This window comes from Vicia villosa, linkage group LG2 (assembly GCF_029867415.1).
Source record: "Vicia villosa cultivar HV-30 ecotype Madison, WI linkage group LG2, Vvil1.0, whole genome shotgun sequence".
Lineage (NCBI taxonomy): Eukaryota > Viridiplantae > Streptophyta > Magnoliopsida > Fabales > Fabaceae > Vicia > Vicia villosa.
In genome coordinates, this window is record NC_081181.1 from 203,269,721 (window position 1) to 203,286,522 (window position 16,802).

A 16,802-nucleotide genomic window follows, 5' to 3' on the forward strand; every position below is an offset into this window, starting at 1 on the left:
AGGCATCTAACCAAAATCAAACCCTAACTGAGTTCGAAAATAGAAATTGAAATAAAAGGCATCTAACCGAAATCAAACCCTAACTGAGTTCGATGCCGATTGGAAGTCTGCGAAGAATTTTTTTAATAAAGATCTACTTCACATCTTCCTGAAAGCCTGCTTGAAGCATCAGATCAACTTCATCGAGAATAAGAAACCGAACCTCCTTCAAATTTAGAGCACCTCTGTTAAAATTAATAATTCTCCCTGGTGTGCCAACCGCTATATCCACACCATAATCAAGTTGCCTCATCTGGTGAGAAATGGGTGTATCCTCATAAACACAGATAGTATCCAAATTAGGCGCCTCCTCATAGAACTCCTTTTCAACTTTCTTCGCAAGTTCTCTAGTCGGAGCCAAAACTAAAGCCAAATGATCCCTTCCTTGCCTGCCATATAAACCACAAAAGTATATAAACTTTCACAATTAAAGACATCAAGTAGACTATGTGTAACTTAAATTCAATTACAAAAAAACAGGACAACGGTCCAGTTCCCTTAAAATGTCTAGTTTTTTTCTTGAACCACTAGAACCTAACATCATTGAATAAATAGGAAATGAGACTACAGTACTAGCAATTCTGAAAATTTATGTTTGGTGAGAGACACATTTTTCATCATCACATCTTGAAATCATTAGCGGAAAGGCGTAACTCACATGTATGTATGACACTCCTTCAACATGTCCCTTATATATATTTTTGGGTTAAATACATTTTTGCCCCCTGCCATTTGACCTCTTTCCGGTTTACCCCCTGTAAAATTTTTTTTTGCAAATGCCCCCTTGCCATTACAAGATTCTATCATTTTGGACCTTCACCAGATCTGGCACATGCCAAGTGCCTATGTGTCCAGCTGAGTGGCATTTTTTTATTTTTCATTTATTTTTAATGCCACATAGGTTTAATGACATGCCACATATGCATCTGAGAATTATAAGTTCCTTTCATCTTCAACCTTGCACTTCGTCTTCTTCAACCCAGCTGTGAAAATTAGGGCACGCAAATGGACTCTACAAGGAGCTCGTCAGTTGGCAATTCAATCGGTGGATCAATACCCAGATGTGGATGCAACGAATCAATGAAGATGTTTGTCTCAAACACACACGAAAACCCTCGGAGGAAGTTTTGGAGATGCAAGAATCGTGGAAAGGTGATTTCTGTTCTATTTCTTCGTTCTAAATAGACTATAGTATCAATTCTGATCCATGTGAAATGTGTATTTGGCTCTGTAGAGTGATGCAGCATGCGATTTGTTTCTTTGGGATGATGAAGTCGTGGAACACAACATGAGAGATGGGAAGAAAGAAGTTTTCAGAGGTGGAGAGTTGGTTATCAAAAACAGTGAATTCACACTTGATCAAATGAAAGCTTTTGGATTACAGTTTGGGAAAGAGTTTGGAAAGGAGTTTTCCAAAGAATTTGGCCTAGATGCATCTTCAAAGAAGGTTGAAAAGTTGAAGAAGTTGCTGAATGAAGAAAGGAAAAAAAACTTCAGGTTGATGGTGGCCTTGGTAGCATCTTGGATGTTGTTGTTTGTTGTATACAAGATGTGTTAAATGTTGTCTACCTTTTTTGCAATGTAATGGTGTAATGGCCTTGGTGTAATAGAATGGATTTTGTTTGCAAATGTTGTGTACTTCTGTTTCTTTAACATGTAACTTTTCAGTTGAATGTTGTTATGATTTTGGTACTTCTGTTGTTATGATTTAACATGTAACATGTAACTTTTCTCTAAACCATATCTTATGGCATGTCAAATTCATAATCATCACTTCATAATATAAAAACACCATAAGTGCATATGTCATAACAGAAAACACATGATTGTTACATAAGCACCATAAGCACCATAATTGTTACATATCCAAAACACAACCAAATACATAATCAAAACAGCACTAGGTATTGTTCATCTGTTATAAACTGATCCAAAACATAAACATAACATAGACAATACACAACCAAACAGAGTTCCTATTTTTTAGAGATATCACTCCAAGACTTCATAGCCCTTATACAAGTCCCTAGCTTTGGGTCTGAGCCAACTTCAATATGCTCCTGAGTTAATGTACCCTGTTCATCCTCTTGGATGACAAGAGGGTTATCACTAGTTCCAGGTCCCTGTTGAGTCAAAGTTTTCAGCACCCTCAGCCTGTTACTTGTTCTCTTTTGTCCAGCAAGAATCAATTTTTTCTTGATCTTGAGCTTCTTCACCACCTTTGTGGCAGCAGTAGTGATTATTTGTGGACCTTGGACTTCATTTGGCATGTCATCTTCCTCCATTTGATCAGCCATTTGATCAGCATCATTGTTGACTACAGGTTCTGCAACAGGGTCTGCAACTTCTTCATCAACAGGGTCTGCAACCTCTTCATCAACAGGGTCTGCAAGTTCTTCATCAACAGGGTCTGCAACCTCTTCATCAACAGGGTCTGCAACTTCTTCACCAGCATCATTTTTTACTGCAGGTTTCTTCCTAGGAGCCTTCCTCTGAAAATGAAAACAGGTTAATAACAGGATTATTTCAAAAAAAATTACAAGCAAAAATTCATATGGAATGGTACCTTTCTTTTCAAGGCAGCAGGATTTTGACTTGCAGCCTTACACTTTCTTGAGTTATGACCAATTTTGTCACACTTTGTACACCTATATGTTACTCCAACCCTCCTCATTCTTGTACCTCCTTCACCAAGCTCCCTGAATCGAAGCTTCTTAGGCCTACCAGGTCCTTTCTTATACAATGGAGGAAGTAAGTCATCTGCTTCAACTTGTGGCCACATATCCATCCCATTAATGGGGCTAATTGCAACACTATATGTCTCTCCATATTTCTCCCTAGAATACCAATTATCCACATAGTCTTCAGGTTTAAATTGCCTATAGGCCAATGCTGCACAAGCATGCCTGCAAGGAATACCTACTAAATCCCAAAACCTACAAGAACATGTTCTTTTACCCACATCAACAACAAATTGTTGACCATTGTAGGCATGCTTCACCTCCCATTGGTCATTCATACACCAATTTGGATTCCACTGTCCACTCATAAATACCTCCTTCTCTAGTCTCTTCCTAGGAATAGGCATAATCCTATGTGCCCACTTTTCTAGCTTAGTAACAGTAGATGCAGTCCTATTCATTAGATAGCTCCTAATCCATTCACACATAGTTAAAATTGGCTTATCTCTAGCACATAGTATTGTGGCATTAAAGGATTCAGAAATGTTATTCATTAACACATCACATTTAGGGTAAATGTTAAAGGCATGCTTACACCATGTCTTTGTAGGCACCTTCATCAGCCATTCATAAGCTTTTGGATCAATTTTCTTTAGCTCAGCCATCTTCTCTTCCCAAGCCTGATAATAGGTTGCCTTAGCTGCCCCCATCATTAGGTCTCTAATCAAAGTACCTCCACCAAATTTCTTCTTGAAATTTGCATACAGATGTCTAAGACATAACCTGTGTTCAATCCTTTCAAACATTTCCTCAAAAACACTTACCAAACCCTGCATATATTCAGATTTCACAAATCAAATATACAAACAGTTTTAACAAATTCATTTTAAAACAAGTATACATTTAGATTTAGAAATACCTTTTGTTGGTCAGAGATGAAGACATATCTTCTATCTGGACCAATGTCCTCCATCAACAGTTGTAGAAACCACCTCCAGCTTTCTTTGGTCTCAGTCTCAACAACCCCAAATGCCAGTGGAAAATACTGGTCATTTGGATCCCTACCCACTGCTATCAACAGCTGACCCCCAAAATTAGTTTTCAGGTGACATCCATCCACACCAATAAATGGTCTGCAGCCTTGAATGAAACCCCTTTTACAGCCATCCAAACAGAAATAGAAAGCCCCAAATCTTGGCTGAATAGATGGAATGGGTCTTTCTACATTGATCTTCACTGTGTTTCCTTCACATGCTCTTTTTAATTCTGCAGCATACCTCCAAACCATTGCATATTGTCTAACAGCATCCCCCTCAACAATTTCTTTTGCAATCTCCTTTGCCTTCCATGCCCTACTTGGTGTAATCCCTATTGAATATGTCTTCCTAATGTCTTGAATGATATCAGATATCTTCACTTTCTCACTTGACTGCATCTTGTTTACAACAGACTTTGCTACCCACTTGGACTTAGCACACCTATTGTTTAAAACCCTAGCACAACTGTGGGTCCCCACCCATGTTTTAATTTGATATGTCTTGCTGGAACCCACTTTGGAACATAGAGCCAAAAACCCACATTTGCCCTTACATTCTACCCTTACCCGATCCCTTTCATTCTTCACAAAGGTAATTTACCTACCATTCAGAACTGACCATTCAATTATGGCATCTTTGAAATCAACCAATGAATTAAATTCCATTCCCAATTTAAACTCATAATCCTTCCCAAGTTGCTCCTTCATAAACTTCTCATACTTTGGCATTTTTTCATCTTCAGATGCATCTGGATCAGAGCTACCCAAATAATCACTTTCATATATGTCTTCTTCCATCTTTTCAGTTTCCTTTTTCTTAATTTCCTTGGCTAATAATTCAGGTGCTCCAGCTTTAATCTTCTGCTTTTTCTTTGGTGTCATCTTCTTTGAGGCACACCTCTTATACCTATAAGACTTCCCACCAACTTCAATTCGATTGGGGCAAATATTGGGCTTTTCTGCTTCAACACAGTCAAACCCATCATCCACTGCAGTTGTTCTCTCATCTTCTGAGTCATCAAACCTAACATGTGCTGCTTCATCTTCACTTTCAGCATCACTAGAATCCCTACCCAGGCCCATCTCAACACACTTAGGCTCTACAACATGGACTCCTATGTCTCTCACGTTATGTTCCACAAATATGTGTGCTTCAGTGTTGTGACCTACAGCAAATATAGCAACATCCATTGCTCCATCATCACTCTTAAGTTCAACAAAGTGTTCATCAATACCTTCAAGTTTGGACCAAACCCTAAATTCATCTCTCTTGTATCCCCATTCGATTACCATTTCAGTCACTTCTTCTATACCCCAATGTTCTATATCTTGATTCAACACACTTGATTCAACCCCACCCTTGTAAGACACAGTATTCGCCTTAACAAACTCCCCACCATGATGAATAACAACATTGAAATTACCCAGAATCTGTAACGAGCTAACATTAGACGCAAATCCCTAAACCTAAAGAACGAAATACGAAAGGATAAAGGGAAAAAAACCACATACCTTCGGATGCGGATCCATTTCGAGACTAGGGATGACCGTCGCTTCAGTTGCTATCTCCTACTGGGTACGAAATACTTCAGTTTTGCGTGAACGAACCACTTAGCAAGCTTGAGCAACTCCAATGGTGATTTATCGTCTAGGTCAAATTGGAAGGACCAAAATGAAGAACTTTAGGGTAAAACTTATAATTCTCAGATGCATATGTGGCATGTCATTAAACCTATGTGGCATTAAAAATAAATGAAAAATAAAAAAAATGCCACTCAGCTGGACACATAGGCACTTGGCATGTGCCAGATCTGGTGAAGGTCCAAAATGATAGAATCTTGTAATGGCAAGGGGGCATTTGCAAAAAAAAATTTTACAGGGGGGTAAACCGGAAAGAGGTCAAATGGCAGGGGGCAAAAATGTATTTAACCCTATATTTTTTTACTAAGCACAGACTACGACACGGATACTGGGACATGACACAACACAAACACTCTGACACTGATAATATCAAAAACATAGGACACCTACACTGCTACATATATAAGCTTTTTTAAACTCAATTGATTCATCTATTATTAAACCCAATTCTTGTGTTCTTCTTCTTCCTTGTTCTTTAATATTAGCGAGATTTTATTTTAGTCCCTAATAATTTTTTTTGTAATTCGCTTGCAACTTTTAAATTCCCTCAAGTACCCCTGACCGCTACGTACATTGCAACAAATATTCTCTCAAACTGCCTGTGAGACAGTCCACGTGGTATTTTGTTTTAATTTTTAAATCCACGCGGAAGAATTTTTATTTAATTTTTAATTTTTTTTAATAATTATGTTACTGCCTTTGACTTTATTATAAGGGGGTAAATAAAAATTCGCTAATATTACACAAAAAATTCGCTAATTATGTTAGTGATCCGTGTGAAACATAAAAAAATTACATTATAAAAGCATTATAAATATAAAAAATTGTTAATGAAACATCATGTAGCACTTGAAATTATCTATATCCTCCACTTTAAGGTTTGCAAAAGTATTTGCCATGAAGAGTTATCTATGATGGATTGGAAGAGTAAAAAATTATTTGGGTTTAAGGTTTATATACTTGAATATTTATTTTAACAAAAAACATTTATTTATCTAACCCTTTTTTTTGTTTATATCAGAAATAAATACAAGGAAAAGTAATCGAATATATATTGAAAGCCAACATTTGATCTTGCACAGAATATCAAGGAATCGAAGATCCAACATATGATCTTCAAGGGCAAATTAATTTTTATTTTATTATTTTGTGTAAACAATGTAATATTTTGGGTAAACATTGTAGTTTGTAAATAAGCTATTTTATTAATTTTCTGTGTAAACAATGTAACTAGTTTTAATTAAAAAAAAACAATCTAACTTACCCCTCAGTTTTATTGATAAACTAAGATATATGAAGTGCTAGTTTTGTAAATAATAAAAGTTCAGATGATGGCGTTCGAACCCATACGCAAATAAATTTATCCCTCAAAATTTTAAAAATTGAGGTGTTAAGTTTCACCTTTTATGACTCCCTTTGTTACCCCACTTTTTAATTGAGATAAAATGTATTTTGTGTCGGAGGTTAAAAGCTAGTGCAATGGTGGAGGAGCACCTATATAGGTGGAAATAGCAACACCCTAATCTATTTAGCACGTGACATTATTAATGTTAGGTTTTTTATGGATTGTATATTATGATAAGTTTAGTGGACTTTATGGGCCACATTTGATTAGTAAACAAACATTTTTTCTCTATCCCTTAAATATAAATTTTTGAAAATGACAAAAATATCTACTATGTTTTAGTTTCTAGTTTGTGTTTTTGAATTCTCTGAAATTTTGAATTCCAACTAATTTAGTATATTTAAATGTCCTAAAATATAAACTCATGCTCATCATATTTTTATTCTTTTTTACTTGTTAAAATACAATACTTGACAATCCTTTGTGGTATAGGATTATTAGAGTATATTTGGATAAAGCATTTAAATGAGGTAATGTAATGTTTTGAGGGAATTCAAAATGATTTGCACATAATTTATTGTTTGGATACAAAAATGATGGAAATTTATGGAGTATTTTATCCAAATTAAATTTGATCATTTTGGAATGACACCAAAAATCAAAGAATTTGAAATTTCTCTCATACTTCATAGAATGTATTTGTTACTATTATTTCTTCAAATTTTGCAAATTGGTCCTCATATTTTCCAAAATTACAAATTTGACCCCAAAAAATTTGCAAATTGGTCCTTAATAATTTTTAAATTTACAATTTAGTCCTTCAAATTTTAAAAAATTGCACATTAGTCCCTACTTTTCAATTTTTTATTTGGTCCAAAAAAATTAAATTTTATAAAAATGACTCCAAAATTCTAACAGTGAATCATCTTAATACTTCATCCCAACAAAATAATTTAAAAATGAATGAATTTCAATTGAATCATTTAAATTGCTTTGAATTTTAAATTCCTTTAAAATTTTCAATTACCTTATCCAAACACACTATTAGAGTGTGTTTGGATGAAGGATTTTAATGAGTTAATGTAATGTTTTGAGGGAATTTAAAATGATTTGCACAAAATTTCTTGTTTGGATACAAAAATGAAGAATTGTTAAAATGATGGAAATTTATGAAGTATTTTATCTAAGTTAAATTTAATCATTTTGAAATGACACCAAAAACCAAAAAATTTGAAATTCCTTCATACTCCATAAAATGTATTTTTTACTATTATTTCTTCAAATTTTACAAATTGGTCCTCATATTTTCTAAAATTACAAAATTGACCCTAATTTTTTTTAAAAATTGCAAATTGGTCCTTAATAATTTTTAATATTTTCAATTTGGTCCTTCAATATTTTGAAAATTGCAATTTGTTCCTTACTTTTTCAATTATAATTTTTGAGATGGGAGCGAAGCGTGCTCGGGGGCGGCCAAAACTGACGGCGCCATCGGGGACGACAACCTCTACGCCGACGGCGAGTCAACCGGAGGCAGCATCGGAAAAGCATGATGATGATGACAAGTTAAAGGCAAGCCAAGTGAACAAACCAACCCAAGGAGATACCGAAACCATACGGAAGTCTCAAGGTGGTCCTGAAACCCTAATGAAGAACAAAGAAGAGCCAGAACAGAGAAGATTGTGGGTTGATGTTATCAATGATAATCGAAACCCTGCGAAAGGAAGAACTATGGAGTACATAGCACCGCTGGTGACTGATGGTGAAATTGAAGTGGAGATCAATGACGATGATGTTATCTCGGAACTCCAATTCTGGGAAAATGCGCTGATTTTGTATGTGCTCGGGGCTGATTTGAGTCTGCACGCTATCAAGAACTTTATGCAAAAGGTATAGAGCTTTGTTCAATTGCCAGATCTATACTATCATGATGAGGGTTACTTCATACTACGTTTCAAAGATTCTGAAGACATGGATTTGGTGCTAATGAAGGGGCCATACTCCATTCGAGGTATGCCTGTGTTAATCAAAGAGTGGAATCCTGAATTCAATCTCAAGAAGGATTTGATGCGAACTGTCCCTATTTGGATTAAGCTCCCAATGCTTCCATTACAATTGTGGGGAGCTTCTAGCCTGAATAAGATTGGGAGTGCCATAGGAACCCCTTTGGTGACGGATGAATGTACTACTCACAAATTGAGAGTCTCGTATGCCCGTATTTTGGTTGAGGTTGACATTACCAAGAAATTGCCTGATGAAATTACTATTAAGGATAGCAGCGGTCAGAAGAAGAAACAAATGGTGGAGTATGAATGGCGACCCAAATATTGTGATAAGTGCCAGCAAATGGGGCATCAGTGTGGGGACAAACCTAAAATCAAACAATGGAAGCGAAAAGTACCTGAAGAGAAGGTTATTGTGCCTGAAGAAAAAGTTGCTGAGCCTATAACTGAGCATAAGGAACCAAGCACTGAAGTCATGACTACGCCTAAGGACAGTCATAAAGATAGTGCTGAGACAGGGAAGGAGAAGGAGTGGACAATTGTTCAGAAAACTGCGCGTGACAAAGGTAAGGGACACCTATTCCCTGAATTTCCACAACAAGTACACTGTTTGAATGGTTTTGATGCACTGGGGGCTTTGATTGACCACCATGTGGCAGTTGATAGAGGCCCATGATAGTCTCTTGGAATATAAGGGGGCTTAATAAAGTTGGAAAATTAAGGGAGATTAGCTCCCATCTCCTTAATTTCCAGGCTGAGATCATCATTCTTCTTGAGACTAGAGTGAAAAAGAATAATGTTAAAGCAATAAGAGAGAGACTACAATGGAAGGGTAGCTTCTTAGACAACTATGATCATCATGCTAATGGTAGAATTTGGGTGTATTGGGACAATAATAAAGTTGATATTCGCCATGTCAAAAGTTCTGAACAATATATCCATTGTGGAGTCTACGATCTGATGGGGAGATTCAAGTTTTGGTTGACTGCCATATATGCTTTGAATCAATTGGAGCATAGGAAGATATTGTGGAAACAGATGATTAACCCGCAGAGGCAACTCACAGGGGCGTGGTGTGCTATGGGCGACTTTAACAATGTGGCAAATGCAAATGGTAGGATTGGTGGTAACTTGGTGGTGGAAACTGAATATGTGGATTACAATGAGATGCTTAGTACCATAGGCCTATGTGAAGTGGATAGTAAGGGAGATTTTTTCACTTGGTCGAATAAGCAAAGTGGGAATCCAATATATTCAAGAATTGATAGGGTCATTGCAAATGTGGAGTGGCTTCAGGCCAATGATAACCTCCAGCTGAATGTGCTCTCTCCTCCTATTTCTGATCATTCCCTCCTATCTTTGAGTGATCCCATCAAACCAAAACAGAATATGAGACCTTTCAGATTCAGCAACAATTGGATTGCTATTGAGGACTTTCATGATATTGTTAAGGCAAGCTGGGATAAACCTATCTCTGGTAGACCCATGGAAATCCTGTGGAAGAAACTAGCAAGACTTCAACCTGTTCTTAGAAGACTTAATAAGCCTATGAATGATATACACTTAAAGATTGCAGAAGCTAGGAGTAATCTTGAGCTAGCTCAGCAGGATCTCAGAAATCACCAAATGGATGCTCATCATATGGAGAGGGTCAAAACTTGTACTGATGAGCTTATTAGATGGAATGATATGGAGGTTACCAGCCTGAGGCAAAGAACAAAGTTGAACTGGATAAAAATAGGGGATGATAATAATACCTATTTTCAGGCTTATTTGAAGGCTAGACACAATCATAAAAGTATTCAATTTCTTCAGAGAGATGATGGGAGCATTGTGACCTCTCAAGAGGATATTGAAGCTGAGTTTCTGAGACTTTATGGAAATTTGATGGGCAGTGCAAATATGACAATTCAACATATTGATATTGATGCAATGAGAAGGGGCAAACAGCTTAATAATGAACAGAGAGATTACTTGATTAGCAGGGTTACAACTGAAGAGATAAAAGAGGCTCTGCAGGGCATTGGAGATCTGAAGTCACCAGGGGTGGATGGGTATGGAGCAAATTTTTTCAAAGACTGTTGGCTCATTGTTCGGGAAGATGTCACCTTGGCCATTCAGGAATTTTTCACTTATGGAAGGATCCTGAAGAACTTCACTAGAGCTAGTGTGACACTTATACTAAAAGATCAAAGATGCTAAATTGGCTAAGGATTTCAGACCAATAGCAGGGTGCTCCACTGTGTACAAGTTAATATCCAGGATTTTGACTAAAAGACTAGGCAAGGTACTACCTAGTATTATTAATCTTAATCAAGCAGCCTTCATTAAGGGTCAAATGGTGCACAACCACATTATGCTGGCATTTGAGTTGATCAAAGGATACACTAGGAAAGGAGGGCCACCTAATTGTATGATCCAGCTAGACTTGCAGAAAGCATACGATATGGTGGACTGGAATGCCTTGGAATCTGTTCTGCAAGAGTTTGGAATGCCCCATATGTTTACACATTGGATCAAGACTGTGGTTCAAAATGTCACCTATGAGTTCAATATTAATGGCCATGCTACTGATGCTATGCAGGCTAGGAGAGGGCTGAGGCAAGGAGATCCAATCTCCCCTCTACTCTTTATATTAATGATGGAGTACTTTGATAGGCTTTTGAAGAAAATGGTTGTTACATCTGACTTCAAATTCCACTCGAAGTGTGAGAAAATAGGATTGACTAATCTGACTTTTGCTGATGACATTTTGCTATTCTGTAGAGGGGATGCAAGCTCTGTGCAGAGGATACTTAAGGTTGTCAAGGACTTTTCTAACTCCACAGGTATGACTTTGAGCCCGAGTAAATGTAATGTTTTCTGTGGTGGCATGAGTGCAGAGATGAAAGAGAACATAGTGCAGCTTACAGGTTTTACTGAAGGCCAGCTTCCTATGAAGTATCTTGGAGTGCCCATCACAAGTAAAAGGTTAAGTATTAATCATTACTTACCTTTGATTGATAAGATATTGCAAAGAATCACACACTGGACTGCAAAGCTGCTTAGTTATTCTGGCAGACTATTGCTTGTGAGGAGTGTGCTCATGGCTATCACCCATTACTAGATGCAATGCCTGCCTTTGCCTCAATATGTGATCCACAAAATAGAATCTATGTGTAGAATTTTTGTTTGGACAGGTGATATTGTTGCAAGCAGGAAGAGCCCAATTGCATGGAAGACTATCTGCAAGCCCAAAGCACAGGGTGGGCTAGGGATGATCAATCTCACACTATGGAATAAGATTACAATGCTCAAATGCTTATGGAATATTTGCAGAAAATATGATAATATGTGGGTTAAATGGGTCCATATGTATTACTTGAAGGGGCAAGATGTGATGGCAGCTAGAATTACTCAGAATTGCTCCTGGGTGATGAAACGGATCTTAGACCTAAGGGAGGAAACTCAGCAACATCTTCAGGTTTGGACTAAGAGTTTGCATCAGGAAAAATTTAACATGCGTATGCTGTATGATGGCATGAGTGAAGAAGCCCCAACTGTGGAATGGAGGTGGCTATTTCAGAGGAATGCAGCTAGGCCCAGGGCTCAGTTTATTACTTGGCTCCTTTGCCATGGCAAATTAGCAACTAAAGATAGACTTCATAGATTCAACATGATATCAGACACTGAATGCAGCATCTGCCAGGCAACAGAGGAGTCTATACCTCACCTATTCTTTGATTGTAGTGAGAATGCTGCAGTATGGCATCAGGTTCTTCAATGGCTTGGCATCGCACACCATCCTCTCCCTTGGATAGACGAATTGAGGTGGGTTATTCATGGAGTAACTAGAAAAGGATGGAGAGCTTGCCTTCTCAAGCTAGCTTTTACTGAGACAGTTTATGGGATTTGGCATAGAAGGAACTCCATAGCTTTTAAACACACGACAAATAGAGATATCTTACAAAGCATTTTAGATAATATTGTATATAGGGGTTGGCAATACAAAAAGACTAGGAAACACATAGCTTTTTTGATGTTATAGGTTACATGATGGGTTGGATCTTGAATCACCCTTTGTATTAAACGTTTTTTGAGAGTAATATATATCATATTTGCTTCAAAAAAAAAATAACCCCAAAAATCTAACAATGAATTACCTTAATACTTTATCCAAACAAAATAATTTAAAATGAATGGATTTCAATTGAATCATTCGAATTGCTTTGAATTTTAAATTCCTTTAAAATTTCTAATTACCTCATCCAAACACACTCTTAGAGATTTTTAGAGTTATTGTGATGTTAGAGTAAGTTCACGCAAAGATGTTGAGAAACTATGTATGTGGTATTTTTGTTTCATGGATTGAATCTCTTTTCAACTTTAGGAATGAGGTATTTTTGAGGACCTCGTGGGCCTGGGTGTTAGATCCCAAGAAGATAGATTCTACATTCCCCATTCCGGTGGCCAATTTTCAAGTAGTTTTGGTACAGATCTGATTGTTGTTGCTCTCAAGCTACATTTCACCGGTGTTAGTGGCAGTTTCTCGCCTTTGATATCGAGTTCTTTTCAGATTTACCGAGCTCTGTAGTTTTCAATAGGTTTTGGGGCCTTCTTCAGTGCACTAGTGGTTCTGTTCTCATTAATATGACATTGTCAATGTGTTATTTTTTTATGTGCATTCAGATTTCTTAGAACTTGCTTGTCACAATCTGGGTTGGGTTTTCTTGAAAGGGCTCTTATGCTTCTGTAATTTTCAATTTACAGGGACTGTTGGTATGTGTATTGTTCGTGTTGGCGGTAGGTACATTCACCATTCTTAAAAAGACGAGTTTGATTCTCGAGGCTCGTCTCTAGTTTTTTTAGAATGTTGGCTTATTTTTACACATATTTTTTTACAATTGGTTTCAGGCTAGGCATTGGGTTCGCTAGATTGTGCTTTTGTGTGTATCTATTTGCTTTACATTGGTTTCTTTACCATTTTTGTTTTGCTTTGTTATTTCTCCCATTTATGTCGGCCAATTTTCTTTGTATTTCCTTTTTCTTTTATGATATTTACATGCGCTTAAAAAAAGTAAAAGTCTTCTCATTAAAAAAGGCTACTTTAACGTATTATTTTTCATTAATTTTTGGAATAAAATCTCAAATATTTATCTTGCGAGTTTAGTATCCTCGTTTTATCGAAGGAATCTGTTAAATCTAAGAGGATTAGTGTGTTATGCAGAAAATCCTCGAGGATACTGCGATCTGTGCTTGTCAAATTATTTCACCGATTTTATTTTGCAAGTCTTCATTGCATTATCAACAACAAATCCTTACACCACAAGATTACAAAATAATGGCAAACTATCCTCCTATGTTTTATTCCTAGTTTCTTATCGTTGGTGTTTTCTTCAAGGAAGATAAAAGGAGTATCATGGAGAAAAAAAATTAAATAACAATAAAAGTTAGTAATTTTCAATTATTTATAATTTGCCGACCATAATTATTTTTACAAATGGTAAAACCTTGTTTTATATTTCAAAGAAAATAAGTACTTAATTTTATCACCAATTTAAAAACTTGTATGAAACCTTGTTTTTTCAGGTGACATGCTTTTAACAAAGACAACTATTTTACTTTTGATGATGACAACTTTTGTCTAATGATGACAACTAATGAGAACAATTCAAGCATAAGCGGTTAACCGGTTAAAGATGCAAACCTAAATATTAAGATTTTATGGAATGGACTGTTCTATGATGGCAACCAAATGGAATACAAGCTTAAGCCCCATATCAAGTGAATTCAAGTAAGTGTTTACAAAAGAAAGCATCTGACAAAGTCTTGCAGTGCAAAAAAACCTTACCTTGATTAGTCTAAGTGAATACTTAGTAAAGCCTAAGGACATTCTCGTAAAAGGGCATGACTAAATAACACACACACAAGCAACTTTTCAAACTAATCTTTCTCAAGAAAATATTTTCAAAAATATCTTGAAGTTGTGTTAGATGGGTTGGAACTTGTTTGAAAAGCTATGGAGAATTTTTTTTTATCCTAACCAATAAGTCGGAACCTTATCCCAACTCTCGCGGACATGACTAAGTCGTTTCTTAACGGAACCTATGTAGCTCTTAGGGTTCGTGTCTTCCCTAAACTCTTTACAGTTCCACAATTTATATTCTGAAAATTTACTTTCTACTGCTTAATATTAAAATAGCCTTAAAAATGATTTTAAACTCTGATGGTAAATAAAAAAGTTTTTCAAAACATGTTTTTCGGAACCACAAAATTCATCTCACTCTTGTGTTGGAAGTCGCATGTCCAATAACTTATTTCTTTATTAGAATGTTTTTATATATTTAGAATATTTGTTAAAAGAAGAAGAAACTTTAAATTTATTACTATATAATAATTAGTGATCAATGTAGTTAAGATCGAGTGTTGTATCGTAAGATCCTACATGTCAAGGATGTCTGAGAATGCTACAATCAAAGAAAGATCGTTTTAACCGCCGGTGTGGTCAAGATTGAGCTATTTGAAACAAGATCGTAAATAAAATGTGTTGGGTCTTTTTTTGGGCCTGAATTATAATTTTTCATGTTCTTGTATATGTGTGTGTATAAATATATAAATCAAATTACCAATTTTCTCTTTAGTTGGGTTTTATGTGTTGTGCTAACAATCCCGAGTTTTACTATCTTTCACAAGCTGACTGATCCTACTAAAGATCTCATGCTTGACTACATTGCTAGTTATTATTTAAAAAAATTATAATTTTAGTTTTTAATTTTTCAAATGGAAAAAGATCTCGAGATTAACGATTTGGATAGAAAGTGGTCCTGGATAAAATATTAGGCAATTTATTTTTCCATCCTTATGCCTTCTCCCAAACTCTTTGCAAAAATCCAAAAATGCCCCCAATTTCTCACAAAATTGAACGTCAACGAGTGATTTACCCCTATTATACTTAATTTCAGAGATGTATATCTAAATGAACTAATTTTTTTTTTACAAAAAAAGAGTATTTTCAAATATGCATATCGAAAAAAATTCCTATTGTATTGTTTTAAACTTAGTATTGGGCGTATATGGATAAACAGACTTAGTATTCATGTATTAGCAACGTAAGAAATATGTAAATAAGAATAATGTCCATATTGAGAAAAATTGGAAAATAGAAAAAAGATTAAAATATAATTATAAAATCTGAAAAATCCAACTAAAAATCAAATTAAGAGTCTACAATTTTTTTTCATATTGTTTGAAAAAATATGAAAAAACATAAAATAAATCAAATAAAATAGAAAACAAGGAATTTGCTCCCTGATTTTTTTCTTAATTAAGTGGCACGGTAAAATTTTGATTGAGAGTCGATTTTCCTAAAACCCTAGTTTTTTATGCTAAGCCGCATAAAGGCAAGAAATGCAAGAACGCAAGAACCAAAACGCGAGGATACAATTCGTATGACTCTAATATTGGTTAAAAGAGACAGAGTGTCCTAGGAAACACGCTAAATACAATGAAGAACATGTAGCAAATGGGGTCATGAGTGTTTTTGGAGATGCATCTCCGAATCAATTTTTGTAGCTGCTTGATTTAAGAATGATGATGTGATTTAAAGATGTGTCTAGAGATGCATCTCCAAAAATTTTCAAGGGTATTTTTGGGTTTTCAAGAATGTAGGAGAAGGTATAAGGATGGAAAAAAATTTCCAAATATTATTAAAAAAATTTATCCATACAGCCGATCCAATTTAGTGAAATAACGCTTGGTTGTTGGTTGTCGTCATTTGTCAAGCCGAAAGAAATTTGTATATAAAATATCACATGTTAAGATGTCCTTTTAAAGTTTTCATGAGATATGTTGAATTCATTTGGTTTATATAAATCTCCGGCCTTCATAATTTTTATCAGGCGAAGTGAATTCAAACAAGATTGTTAGTTGTCAAATAGAAAATAAGAAAAAAAATGTACCAACTCATAATAGAAGTTTTAAAATCAAATTTTAGCTTAAATAATGACTTAAGACATTTCAAAAGAAAAATAACCAACTAAAACACATCTAAGAATATAGTTTTGAGAAAAAGAAAATAC

At 35.6% G+C, this 16,802-nt stretch overlaps 4 protein-coding genes across 4 annotated transcripts; 3 read left to right on the top strand and 1 right to left on the bottom strand.

Annotated features, from left to right (window-relative positions):
* Nucleotides 1–1,044: 1,044 nt before the first annotated feature.
* On the top strand, nt 1,045–1,597 carry LOC131651096 (uncharacterized protein At4g04775-like). The gene is made up of 2 exons (XM_058920767.1): nt 1,045–1,191; nt 1,274–1,597. Exons 1-2 carry the CDS (start codon nt 1,045–1,047, stop codon nt 1,595–1,597), a joined length of 471 nt encoding a protein of 156 aa, XP_058776750.1.
* A 418-nt stretch (nt 1,598–2,015) lies between these two features.
* LOC131651097 (uncharacterized) lies at nt 2,016–4,155 on the bottom strand. Its single transcript, XM_058920768.1, has 3 exons — nt 3,640–4,155; nt 2,606–3,550; nt 2,016–2,531 (listed from the first exon to the last, which is right to left on the bottom strand). The coding sequence occupies exons 1-3, from the start codon at nt 4,153–4,155 to the stop codon at nt 2,016–2,018; spliced, it is 1,977 nt and encodes a 658-aa protein (XP_058776751.1).
* Nucleotides 4,156–9,417: 5,262 nt separating this feature from the next.
* Nucleotides 9,418–10,947, top strand: LOC131651098 (uncharacterized). The gene has a single exon (XM_058920769.1). The coding sequence runs from the start codon at nt 9,418–9,420 to the stop codon at nt 10,945–10,947; it is 1,530 nt and encodes a 509-aa protein (XP_058776752.1).
* Nucleotides 10,948–11,899: 952 nt separating this feature from the next.
* LOC131651100 (uncharacterized) lies at nt 11,900–12,772 on the top strand. Its single transcript, XM_058920770.1, has one exon. It carries the CDS (start codon nt 11,900–11,902, stop codon nt 12,770–12,772), a length of 873 nt encoding a protein of 290 aa, XP_058776753.1.
* Nucleotides 12,773–16,802: the final 4,030 nt, after the last annotated feature.

Coding starts and splice junctions, on each gene's coding strand:
- LOC131651098 (XM_058920769.1), top strand. CDS start 9,418: ATGATAGTCTCTTGGAATATAAGGGGGCTTAATAAAGTTGGAAAATTA.
- LOC131651100 (XM_058920770.1), top strand. CDS start 11,900: ATGTGTAGAATTTTTGTTTGGACAGGTGATATTGTTGCAAGCAGGAAG.
- LOC131651097 (XM_058920768.1), bottom strand. CDS start 4,155: ATGCAGTCAAGTGAGAAAGTGAAGATATCTGATATCATTCAAGACATT. Junction 3,551..3,639: donor TCATCTCTGACCAACAAAAG/GTATTTCTAAAT, acceptor GAATATATGCAG/GGTTTGGTAAGTGTTTTTGA. Junction 2,532..2,605: donor CTGCTGCCTTGAAAAGAAAG/GTACCATTCCAT, acceptor TTTCATTTTCAG/AGGAAGGCTCCTAGGAAGAA.
- LOC131651096 (XM_058920767.1), top strand. CDS start 1,045: ATGGACTCTACAAGGAGCTCGTCAGTTGGCAATTCAATCGGTGGATCA. Junction 1,192..1,273: donor GATGCAAGAATCGTGGAAAG/GTGATTTCTGTT, acceptor TTGGCTCTGTAG/AGTGATGCAGCATGCGATTT.